The following is a 13,529-nucleotide window of genomic DNA, read 5'->3' as shown; positions in this document are numbered from 1 at the left end:
GGCCTTAATTATTTGGATGTTACCTTAGATATTGAGAATTGAGAATAACCATCTAATTAAATGAAGAAGTATGTATATATATATATACACACACACATACATACACACATATACATACACACAGAGAATAACCATCTAATTAGATGAAGAAGTTGTGGTGTACACACACACACACACACACACACACACACACAAGAATATTACTCAGCCATAGTCTAAGTGAAGTAAGACAGAAAGAAAAATACCATAGGATATCACTTATATGTGGACTCTAAAAAAATAACACAAATGAACTTACAAAACAGAAACAGACTTGCAAACATAGAAAGCAAACTTATGGTTACCCAAGGGGAAAGGGTGGGTAAGGCTAAATTAAGAGTTTGGGATTAGCAGATACAAACTACTGTATATAAAACAGATGAACAACAAGGTCCTACTGTATAGCACAGAGAACTATATTCAGTATCTTGTAATAACCTATAATGAAAAAGAATATAGATATATGTATAACTGAATCAGTTTGCTGTTCACCAGAAACTGAAACAACATTGTAAGTCAACTAAACTGCAATAAAAAAAAGGTCAAGAATAACCATCTAAAAAGTATCTTTAAAAAACAATCTCTTCATTCCCTTTTGCCTCACTGAGGCAGCAGTAATTCAGGCAGTAAACAGAAATTTCAACAGGACAATACTTAGAGTGCATTAAATAAATATAAATTTTATTAAAAACACTCACATAGCGTTATCAGGAATGATATAATAATAAACGCTTTCAAATAACCGGCATTCATAACATTACAATACTTACAGTATTTATAACCATCCGATTTTTATAGACAAATCAAACATCTGATGAAAAGGAAATGAAACTAAGTTTTTTTTAAAAAAAAGCATAGAAAAATGCACACAGAGTTCATTATCTTAGTGTCAAACTGCAAAAGTTTCCTACACAAGTTAACCACTAGCTTTAGAAGTGAGCTGTACACCACTGTGCGTCAATCAAGATGAAAAATTCATTCAAGTAAAGTTGACACCACTCAGAAGCATTTTCAAGTATGGCTATATAGTCAACCTGATATTCCTATATAAGCAAATTGGAGATCTGCTTTCCATTCATTCTAACTGAGGCAGGTTTGATATTTACAGTTATAAATCTGATATTTACAATATGCCACTCAACTTCCTCTCCTCCTCCCTACCTAACCTCTCCTCAACCTCCCCCAAACTATATTTCCTGCTCTTGTTGGCCAGCAGTTTGACAGATGACAGTGGATGATACAGAAACCAAATATCCATTCATATAGGGTGGCTGACTCAAAACCAACTAATGTGCATGTAGTAACCAAATATTTGGGGTTAGATATATGGCATAGGCAAAATATTAAAATCATGCAGTTTGACATATTCAAAGCAAACATTTTTGAAATGTTTGTAAACTGGTCACAGCCAAAAATGGGAGGATTTTTTTTTTAAGACAAAAGCCATGTTATAAAGATCTGACCAATAAAACTCAAAGTCCTCCTTTGATTAAGGATTTATTTGAAAGATTAGTAAGCAAAAATGAACCTAGACCAAGATGTAGCTGTACAGTCAATTGCACACCATACCCCTAAGTGTTCTGCCTGTGTAGGGAAGTCCTCGTGGATCTGTACCTGTACTGATTACAGGATCAAGACATCTTTATTTAGAGAGTTGAAGACTCTAGCCAACAGCCACTTGCCAAACTCCTGCCTTACAATTTTCCCTTTATCAACTCAGTGCATTCTATTTTCATGTAATTTTTTTCTGCTTGAAACAGTCAAAAGATTCTCCAGACTTTTAAAATGCTTTTCTTTACAATAAAAAGAGCCAACAGATTTACAAAATTAGTTTTAGTTACATCAGGACATATACAAGTAAAAATAGGAGGGATTTGAAATAAAAGGGTTAAATCCCTGAAAAAAATATATTTATTAAACCTACAACAATTTTACATAAACACAGGTGACATATTGGCATAAGGAGAACATGAGCTGAAATATCCCTGAATTTTTAGAACAAAAAGGTTGAAGTTCAAGTTATACTTGCTAAGAAATCAAGTATCGAAAAAAGGTATTTTTTTTTAATAATAATTAAAAAAAAGACTTGGAAAAAAATGATGGTACACAATGCTATAAGCTTTCACTCTCAGTTCAATATCCTATTGCCAAACTAGTGTTGAGGTATATGACAAGTAGGAACATCACTCAAACCTTTAATGAATTCTTAGCTCACATTATGATATATTTGTAGCAGGCTGAGTAGCACCATCATGATGTGAATTCTGCTTCAAATCCATATATATATATATGTATATATTTAATTTCTTTTTACAGTACTAAAATACTAAAGCATTGCGTTAAAAAAGTTTTGTTTACAATTTAATTTACTTACTATACATCTCTTTCACTTCTTTATACAAATTAATGATTTAAAACCACCACAGCAAACCAGCTGCCTGTTTTTGTTTTTTTTTTTTTTCTTTTTAATTAACAGATTCACATGGAACTAACCCTGTTTATACTCATCTTACGCAGGCATCAGTCTGCTCAATCTTCCTGGTGACGAGGACACTTAAGCTAAGGAATGACAACATCACAATGTACAATTATCAGCAAAAGGCAGACTGCCATTCGGTTTGCTGAAGAGCACACAGATCTATACAATAGCGCTGGCTTAAGTGAACTAGCTTTGATGAGTCTGTAGCATGCGGTTATTACCTGCTGCTAATAGACAATTCTTAAAACCTACATATTTGAGCAATGAACTTGTCATACAATTTTGTATAAAACTGTTTTACAGTATAGCATGTGAGATGAGCACCAGAAAACATGTTTTGTGGACTAACGTATTCCCTTGAATCCAGTAAGCCCCATTTTTGGATGTAACTGGCTATATTAAAAATGGACACGTTGCTCATCAGCAGATGCATGGCTAAAAGCAAAAATATTTTAAAAGCTTTCCTTGTTTCCTTAAAAAAATCAACTTTGCATCCTAAAATGAAAGTAAACTTTTTTTTTTAAACGTCTCAGTACCTTAGCATTGTTCAAGTTGTCAAAGCTTAGGTAGACAAAGTGCTTCTAAAACACCATTTAAAATATTTATACATATACATGTTTGTGCACATATACATATGTGTATATATGTACATATATACGTTTACTGTCCTACAAGGACTTCACTGGATGAGCAAAATCCAGAGGCCTTTAAAATGTCCACATTTTAAAAACTAAGCTCATGTAAGAATAGGTAATTATGATTAAAAACTTGAATGAAAAGGTACCCCCATTATTCAAGGGCATTGGAGTACACTGGTAGCATCTTGATGATACAAAGGCATTAAATTTTCAACTGTTAAAGACACCATTTTCTTAGCACCATTTCTTAGAACATCCAAACAAATTCAGTGTTTCGCTGTCCATTTATGCTTCCTGTAGCTATTCTGATAAATAAAAGTTAATATTAAGATTACAGTAAAAACTGCATGTTAAAAAGCCATAATTCCAGTATTTCAATATATCATATATTCAGCACCAGATGGTATTTTAAGATTCCTGCCCCTGTAATAATACAGTACTTGTTTGATTTGCGTTCCATGACTATGCAAACTTGGCATTATTAAAAGTGGTCACAGATGTGTAGAGTTGTAAGGGGAGGGGTATCACATTTACGTATCATCTCATCCAATAACAGAACCAGTGTTTAACAATGTAAATTGTGGAACACTTTTTTCTCCACCTTCATTTTGCATAGAATGCTTTGGTCTTTTGCCTAGATTCCATCTGTGACCACTTAGGAGTCAGGGGAAATTAAGTGCTATGGTGAGAGGACCTCTTTTTTCGCTGGTGAGCAGAGGTTCTTCCCCCCACATTTGTCAGGAACACTGTGTCCTTTCCCCACTGCCCGCGTCATGAGAACTACACTACGGATAGGCTGGTTGTGGTCTTTTCAAATGAGGTAACCAACCCGAGGGGCGACATCATATATATCTGTTATAAGGCCCTGTGACCCGAGTGAAGGCATATGGAGATGTCGTTACTGTGGAGTCTGTGGTCACGGACATGGTCCTTTCGGCGAGGGACTTGATGAAGCGCAGGTACGTGGGCTCGGAAGGCTCATGCGGCTCAGTGGGCTCCCGCTTCACTTTCTTGCCGTGGGTTTTCTGAGGCACGTAGTCCGGGCCGTACTTCTCACACTCTTCCTCTTTCTCGCGGGCCTTCTCGGCCATTTTGGCTTCCCAGAGCGCCAAGCCGTGCTTCGGCTCATTCATGCTCTTGTGCTGGTAGAAGACGAGCGAGATCCTGGTGGGGTGATTCCTGTTGGGGTTCTTCAAGGGGGTGGTGGCGTGCAGCTCGCGCTTGGCACACTCGATGAGGATCGACCCGTGAGTGGGAGCCACGGCCACGCCCCCGATGTCAGGATCCAGGAAGCTCTGCTCGCTGTCGGACCAGACCTCGTCGTTGTCCTCGGCGGCCGAGGGCTGCCTGTCCTGACTGCTAGCGTCGTGAAATTTGTGTAAGCCCTCCTGGACAGGGGCGGTCCTGTCGTGGTTAAGGCCGGGAAGCATCTTAGACAGCCCGTTAGCTGTGTGGGAAAGCACGTCGTTCTCCTTGTTTTGGAGATGCAGGGCGTGAAGAGAGCTGTTGAACATGCTCGGAGCTGCACCGTAGTTATGGATTAAGTGAGAAGACGGGTGATGTTCACCATTTTTATAGTCTATGTTTGGATTGCTCAAATTGGGTGGTAATCTAGAGGCGGCTCCCATGAAGTGGCCGTCCATCTCATGAGTGGAATAAGGAGGAAATGCCCCTACGTGGTGCACATTTGGTCGAATAGTACAACTGCTGAAGGCATCTCCTTGCATATTTTGGTTTCCATAACCTAAGTACTTAGAAGTAAAACTCTGGCTATTTCCGAACCTCGGCTGGTAAAGTGGTAGATTTAGCTTAGACAGAGGATCCTGGTTTGGATATCTGTATAGATCCACGGGCTGAGACTGGGGAGAATAGGAACCCAGATACTGGGAGCAACTGTCCACTGATATGTTTCCGTTGCATTGATATGATGGATACTGGTTATTCTGGTTCAAAAGCCCAGGGTAGGGGCTCATGGGGTTCGAATTCAGATATGAACTTGCAGCTTGGGATGAGGTGGAATAGAGGTTCATAGGGTTGGCACCTCCATATATCTCTGAAGTGTGTGAAGAGCTTGGATAAGGACTGACTGGATTGGGCCGTCTCATGTATAGATTGGTGGATCCAGAAGAAGAGTAAGAGTTGACAGACTCTGACTGAGGGTTACTAGTTAAGGGGGGATGTGGCTGCTGTTGCTGGGGTTGCTGCAGCTGGGGTAGCTGCTTTGGTAGCTGCGGGACTTGCTTCTGTAGTTGGGGCTGGGGCGGCTGGGGCGGCTGGGGCGGCTGCGGCTGCGGCTGCTGCATGACTGGTCCTGAAAGTCGCAAAAGTTCTGTGGACAGGATAAGAGAGAACATGGACAAAGGCGCTTGATTATCATCTTATGACAGCTGGTGAGGATGCTTACATGTATGTGAGACCCACCACCAGGATCTTGCAACATCCACCAAACAAGAACAAGAGCAAAGTTCGGGCTCTAATCACTGCCTAGCATAATTTTTTGTGTCTAAAACATTGAAAATAAAATGGTAGACCATGTAACAGTGCAATCTGTTAAGTGGTGAGAAATATAATAAACATCCCAAAGCCATTCCATTGGGAGCATCATATTCTCTGGAGTTTCTGTGCTTTTGACCAAGCCACATTCTCTACTTGAACTGCTCTCCTCCTTCCTCCCCATCTCCCTGCCCTTCCTTGACATAGTCATCCCTTCCTCAAGGAAGCCTTCTATAACCTCAGCTTCTAGTGCTTTTGTAACACTCTGTAATATCCACTGCATACATAAGTCAGATAAAGCAACAGTCCATAGCATACTAGAATTATCAATTTCTCGTCCCCTCTTCACTCCACTGCAAAGTAGTTCCGTGAGGGAAGAGGGATCACATCTTATTTTATTTCCCCATTGCCTGGCAAGCAATCAAATTTATTAAGTAAAGTAGCAGAAAAATTATTATAGAAGATTTAGCAATGCTATGAGAAAGAGTGACATTCATTTAAGTACCCAAAGCACTTTATATAATTGGCAAACCCTATTTCTCCAGCGTGCTTTCCAGAAAGGAAGTTTATACAGTTGTAGATAAAACTTTAAAGAAACTTTCAGCTTTGCAAATGAAACTTTTTTTTTTTTATTAGTACTGACTTATTCATCCACTTTTTGGGGGGCGTGGGGAGAGGTGTAAATGAAACTCTTAAAAGTGATAATTCTATTTCATGATCTCACTTAAAAAAAAGTCATATGAGAAATGAAAACAGATAAAAGGAGCTACAACAGCTGTCCTGTAGAGACCAGTTAGAAGGAATCAAAGGCAAAGTTTCATCTGATTACACTTTACAGCTAGCTTAAAGGAGACAGCAGGGAGCGGACAGGATTTACTTCTCTTAGTGTAAGTCAACCAGTCAACAAATATTTATTAAACATCTCTGACATATTATTCCAAATTACTTGGTTTTATCTCTGAGCTTCAAAATCAATCAGTAGGGAAATTTGACTCTGTGAAGCAAAGATGGTTGATTGCTAAGCAAACCAGTATACTTACACTTAACAGATACACATTTTTCTCTTATTAATGGCTACGCCAATACAGTCTCTAAAATTTGGGTAGGGACAGTACATTGTATGATTTTTTTTAAACAGTATTAACCACAGACATAGATCAAGGGGCTTTGGAAAGAAAGTATCAATTTAGCACTGATAAATAATGCTCCATTTCTGCTACTATAGATGTGGTCTATTTTGATGGGTAAAAGCTTTATAAGAACTACATGTGGACTCCCCTCATGAACCTCGACTCAACGCGTCTAAGGAAAAGTACCTTATTCTCCTGCACCTCCCTCCATAAATCCTATTTTCAAACTTATCTCGATAAATAGTATAGTTTTAATTATCTAGGCTTAAAACTCTAGAGGCATCCTTAAAGATTTTTTCTCCTTCATTCTAATGCTTTGTCACCAATGTACTGATACTCATTTTGGAAGAATTCCCCTGTGTCATCTTTGCTACATCTTCACTGTTACCACCAAAATTCAAGCTCTTGTTACCTTACTCTTTGGTTTACTGCATCAGTCACCAAAGTATTAGCTCCTCTACCTCCAATTTGGCCTTCCTGCCGTTTGTAGATTAACGGTAATTTCACCATATCACCTACCATAAAACTTTGCCATGTATTACAGAATAAAATCCAAACTTCTCCCTCAAGCTGGGGTTGATGGTACAACATCTCATTACTGTCTGCCAGACCAAGGCCTGGGCCTTGCTCCTTTACAAGAGATTCTGGTACACAACTAAGACCATGACTGAACATAACCTTCCAAAATTAACACTGTTGATGTTCAACCTAAGTGTCATAGAACACACATATCTACAATGTTTCACGTTAAAGTTACCTGCCAACTGTTTAGCCTGGCTTGTGTTTTCTATCTGTTTTGTACGAGATGAGGCTGACTTTTCCTTTTCACTCTTGCTTGTGCTGTTTTCCAGAGAGGAAAGCTTCTCAGCTGCAGCTTTCTTGGCTTCTAGCTTCCTTTGTCGGCATGTCTTGACCGGCTCCGCTAACATCCTGACTTTGCGCCGAAAAGAACTCAGGACCTGAATGGCACCATTTCGTTTCTTCTCCTCCTGAGCTTCTACACTCCCAAACTCATCCACGTCAGAGACTTTGTAGAGGGGCAGAACGTGGAGCTGCTCATCGTCTGGTTTTCCTCCAATTTCTCGATTGTCTTCTCTAGTGAGGGTGCATACCTGGTATGGAAATAAGACTGTGGCTTCAGTTTCAGTCCAAATGACAAGTGGTGTGTGTTTGTGTGTGTGTGTGTTTCTCCTTCTCAGTATTTAGATTTGTGGTGGGGGCTTACTTGACCAGATTGGTGACATGCATATTACCATAAAACCACGTCTGTCCGTTATTAACGCAGATTGCATCAAAATGGTACATCGAGATCGAAAAGTTCGCGTGGACCCTTTTGTTGTTGTTGTTTTGAGTCTATCAGGAAATGACACCTGTAGTGACTCTGTTCCTCACATACATTTCGGACTAAGGGAAGAAGTGATACTCTTACCAAAGCGAAGCAATTTCCCAGTTTTCACACTTAAAAAATAGATGTGGTCGATGTGAAGCCTCTTCAAAAGAGGCTGAAAGTTTCCTCTACCCAATGACTTCCTCTGTTTTTGGTAATATCACATTCACCTCATCTCATGCTTTTGTACAGAAAGAAATTTCACCTCTTTCCTCACACCTAACTTGCCTTCACTGTGTCTAAGAAATTTCCACAGGATACCAAAGTGAAATCTAAATAGTGTAAAATGGAAGATCTGATTGATAAAGGTAATATGTAACTTAACACTGTTTCTATGTCTCTTTTCTTTCTTTCTGGGTATTCTGTGAAATCTAACTCAGTGTTTCCCTTTTCATTTCTTTTCTGAAAAGGAAAAAAAAAGCTACTTCTGCTGCTTTGATAAGTTAATGGTACTTTTTTTTTGTTGGCCACACTGGCCTTGATGAAAGATTACTTGTTGGTTTTAAAAATACTAGTTTTTAGTATTTAGGGTTTTTAATTAACAGAAAATGTGACCATGATTATTTAAAACCCAAGGTAATACAAAATCATTGGAAGATACTCTTGAAAGGAATGTGGTCACGATTGTTTTAGGTTTACCTCTATAAATAAGTTTAACATGAGATGGTATTAAAATGAGTGTTATACATTGTACACACATCTTCCCAAATCCTTGCCCCTGAGCGCTTGTCACCTTTTCCCACATACATTTATCCCTACTCACGTCTGCTTACCTAGCGCTGCTTCCGTTTCACCTCACAGAACCTGTGACCTACCAGGCAAATTCCCCTTTATTTAAAAATTCTTTCTCATCCTCGGCCCACTCTCCATCACCTTGCTGGAGAGAAACCTGGCTATCTTCAGGACCTACTATAGCTCCAGCTATTATTTATTTCTTCTACTTCCCAGAATTGAGCATAGCCTCCAAAGGATGGGCAGGTGTTCAATGCATGATTAGCAATGATGTTAGATACTGTGGATGGTAAGCCTTGTGTTTGTTCTCCTGGATCAGAAGTCATGTGGGGTCTGTGACCAACCAGCCCTTCAGCCTGTTTTATATGGCCAGTGAACTAAGAATGGTTTCTGCATTTTAAAAGAACTTTTTATTGAAAAAACCACAAACAAAAAATATGGCAGAGATCCTCTGGGGCTTGCAAAGCTTTTAATAGAAAAGTTTTCTAACCCCTGCTCTAGACCATTAAACCAGTACCTTTGCTTCTCAACAAAAATTTCACACCAGCTTCCTCGAATTACTTCCACTACTGCCTTCTACCTCCCCGAGAGCTTTTCTACCCTAGAATGTAACTTTAGTGCCTGCTTTCTATTTTCCACGTTAAGTCTCATTGGTCATCTTCCTCAGCTACCCCTGTATCCATGTTGATGACTCATTGGGTTGATTCATTTACAGTTTCTACACTTGAGCTTTTTCATTATCTCTACTTTGGGTCATCCCTCCACGTGCAGGGCCTCACCCTGAGCTTTGTTGATGTGGAATACTCCTCCCCTCCTAACATGGATCTATTTCCTGCCCTTACCATAGCCAACAATTATAAGGCCCAATCCCTTTCACCCACTGTAATGTGTAGTTACAAAGGGTTCTTTTGCACTTTGAACCTTTTGTACTAGTACTGTGACAATGATGATCCATTTTTCATTCACACCTCTCTCTTGCAAGGTGGATTGGTACTTTGGCTTGTATATGGCTTTTTGCTTAACTGCTTATGACCTACCAGACATGGAACACTAAATTTTCAAAGACTTTTTTGGGCATCTAATTGTAGCTGGCAATGCTTAGTTACCAGTTTAGGTTAGCACCAAGAATTTCCATGATTTTCACGTTGCTTGACCACACTGTTTTCCACTAATGTGCCATGCCAACCTGTGATGAGTACTAATTATGCCATATAAGGTCACCTTGCAATAGCAATTCATTCACAAAAACACTGTTGTGCAGTGACACCTGCAGAGAACATATTCCTTGAACTGCTGCTAACTTCCAGTCCTCTGCTCCACAACGGGACATGCTGCTGACCTATCCTCAGCACACTTACCAACGTGCTGCCGTTCTGCATGTTGTGCAAGTCTCTGTGGGCATGAGCACAGAAGTCCAAACATGCAGTGACCCCTGAGAATGGACGACCTTCCTTCAGACCCAGACGGCACTCTGGTGCTCTGTGTTCATATTCAATCTGAAAAATAGAAGTGTGTGTGTGTGAGTGGGGAAGTACTTAGGCATTTGAAATTCTTAGGCACACATGTGACAAAAAAGCACAAGTCCTGTGTACTGAGCAGGTCAAAAAGATTCCTTAGTATTATATTTTATCTCCAAGAACACAATGGAATGACTCAAAACAGAGCAAGTACCCTGACATAGCAGAGTTTTTATTTTATAGTGTTATTCAGATATAACTGACTTACACTGAATCGCATATATTTAAAGTGTACTATTTGATAAGTTTTGACATATATATATACATGAAACGATTGCCACAATCAAAATGATGTACATATTCATCATTCCCCAAAGTTTCATCACACTCCTTTATAGTTCACACCTCCTGCTTTGTTCCCAGGTAGTTAACTACTGATCTGTTTTCTGTCACTATAAATCAGTTTGCATATTCTAGAATTTATATAAATGGTTCCATTTTGAGTTAATTTTTACAAAGGTTGTGAGATTAAGAGTCTAAGTTAATTTTTGTCCATATGGATATCCAACTGTTCAAACAAACACCTTTGGATAAAAAGATAATACTTACCCCACTGAATTGCTTTTGTTGAAAAGCAGTTGACAATCCATGTTGAATCTATTTCCAGACTCTCTATTCTAATATTTTGTTATGTAATGGTGTGCTGATGTGTGTGTATGTATTGTATTTATGCCAGTATCAACTGTTTTGATTACTAGTAATGTAGGTTTGTAGTAAATCTTGAAATCAGGGAGTATAAATCTTCAAATTCTGCCCTTAAAAAAATGTTTGACTATTACAGGTTATTTGCATTTCTCTCTATATTTTAGAATCACCTTGTCAATTCCTTCAGAATACCTGGTGAGATTGATTAATCTGGGGAAAATTAACTTCTTAATGATTAGTCTTGAGATCCATGAACATGGTATATCTCTCCAGTTGTTTAGGTCTTTTATAATTTCTTTCAGCAGAGTTTTAAAGTTTTCAGTGCACAGGTGTTGTAAATCTTTGTCAAATTTATATCTAAGGATTTCATATTTTGGGTGCTATTTTAATTGATATTGGTTTTCATTTCAATTTTTAATTGTTTATTGCTAGTATATAGAAATATAATTGATTTTTGTATTTTGCAACTTTGCTAAAGCATTTATTCTAGGAGTTTTTTTTGTAGATTCTGTGGGACTTTCCATGTAGACACACATGTTATCTGCAAATAAGGACATTTTTATTTCTTACTGTTCAATCTGTATCCTTTTTATTCCTTTTTCTTGCTTGTTGCATTGTCTAAAATTTCCATTTAGATGTTAAATACAATAAGCTACCAGGACATATTATACAGCACAGGGAATATAGCCAACATTTTATAATAAACGGAGTATAACCTTTAACAGTGTGAATCACTATGTTGTACACGTGAAACGTATGTAATATTGTAAATCAACTATACCTCAATTAAAAAATTTGGATGCCACAAAAAGCTTACTGACCAAAGATGAAAACTATTCTTGAAAACCTTCCTTGAATTTTATTAAGCAAACATCCATTTGATAAAAAATTTAAAGTATTTCTTTTTGTTATTGTATGACAATTGTATATTAAGTGTATGTTTATAAATAGGCACAGAGAGCATCTTTAACACATAATAAAACCTACTTTAGAAGTTAAAAAAATGTTAACTAGAAGTGGTGAAAATATACATACTTTTCTTTTTCCCAATCTTAGGGGTAAAGTGTTCAGTCTTTCACTATTAAGTATGATAGTAGCTTTAGGTTTTTCAACTAAGCCTTTCATCAGGCTGAGAAAGTTCCTTCTATGGATGTTAAATTTTGTCAAATGCTTTTTATCTATTTAGTGAGATACCATATTTTTCTCTAATATGTTGGTTAATATGGTGAATTACACTGGTTTTTTAAAATTGAAGTATAGTTGGCTTACGAAGTTGTGTTAGTTTCTGGTGTAAAGCAGGTTATTTATATATGTGTATGTATATTCTTTTTCACATTATTTTTCATTATAGGTTAGTACAAGATATTGAATATAATTTCCTGTGCATACAGTAGGACCTTGTTTATCTCTTTTATATATGGTATTTTGTATCTGTTAATCCCATACTCCTAATTTATCCTCCCCTACTTCCCCTTTGGTAACCATAAGTTGTTTTTTTTTTTTTTTTTTTTATGTTTGTGAGTCTGCTTCTGTTTTGGTAATAAGATCATTTGTATCATTTTTTATATTCCACATATACATGATATCATATTTATTTTTCTGTGACTTACTTCACTTTATATGATAATCTCTAGGACCATCCATGTTGCTGGAAATGGCATCTTTTTTTTTTTTTTTTATATACCTAAGTACTATTCCATTGCATGCATATACCTACCTACCTATCTATCTACCTATCTATCTCCCCCAACTTCTTATCCAGTTAGTTATCTGTTGATGGACATTTAAGTTGCTTCCATTTCTTGGCTATTGTAAACAGTGCTACTATGAACACTGGGGTGCATGTATCTTTTTGAATTAAGAGTCTTCTCCAGGTATATGCCCAGGGGTGTGATTGCTAGATCATAGAATAAGTCTATTTTAATTTTGTTAATGTAATCTCCATACTGTTTTCCGTAGTGGCCGCACCAAAGTACATTCCCACCAACAGTGTAAGATGGTTCCCTTTTTCCACACACTGTCCAGTATTTATTGTTTATGGACTTTCTATGATGGCTATACTGACTGGTGTGAGGTGATATCTCACTGTAGTTTTGACTTGCATTTCTCTGAGAATTAGCGATACTGAGCATTTTTTCATGTGCCTACTGGCCACCTGTATGTTTTCTTTGGAGAAATGTCTACTTGGGTCTTCTGCCAATTTTTTGATTGGATTGTTTGCTTTTTTGTTATTAAGTTGTATGACTTGTTTATGTATTCTGGAGATTAAGCCCTTGTCAGTCATATCATTGCAAATATTTTCTCGCAGTTCATATATTGTCTTTTCATTTTGTTAATGGTCTCTTTTGCTGTGCAAAAACTTATAAGTTTGATTAGGTCCTATTTGTTTTTGCTTTTATTTCTGTTGCCCTGAGAGACTGCCCTAGGAGAACATTGCTAAGATTTATGTCAGAGACTGTCTTGCCTATG

General features: G+C 37.7%; 1 protein-coding gene across 5 annotated transcripts in view; it reads right to left on the bottom strand.

Annotated features, from left to right (window-relative positions):
- Window positions 1-693: 693 nt before the first annotated feature.
- The window catches only part of TET2 (tet methylcytosine dioxygenase 2), a 123,802-nt gene continuing 110,966 nt past the window's right edge, over window positions 694-13,529 (bottom strand). For all 5 annotated transcript variants that reach the window (XM_032461105.1, XM_032461094.1, XM_006184616.2 and 2 more), the window contains 3 exons: window positions 10,257-10,394; window positions 7,537-7,891; window positions 694-5,485 (listed from right to left, as the gene is read on the bottom strand). In XM_032461105.1, the coding sequence (XP_032316996.1) occupies window positions 3,999-5,485; window positions 7,537-7,891; window positions 10,257-10,394 (1,980 nt within the window). In that variant the 3' untranslated portion in view covers window positions 694-3,998. The remainder of the gene's footprint in view (window positions 5,486-7,536; window positions 7,892-10,256; window positions 10,395-13,529) is intronic.

Source organism: Camelus ferus, chromosome 2 (assembly GCF_009834535.1).
Source record: "Camelus ferus isolate YT-003-E chromosome 2, BCGSAC_Cfer_1.0, whole genome shotgun sequence".
Lineage (NCBI taxonomy): Eukaryota > Metazoa > Chordata > Mammalia > Artiodactyla > Camelidae > Camelus > Camelus ferus.
This window is presented reverse-complemented; position numbering and strand designations above follow the sequence as displayed.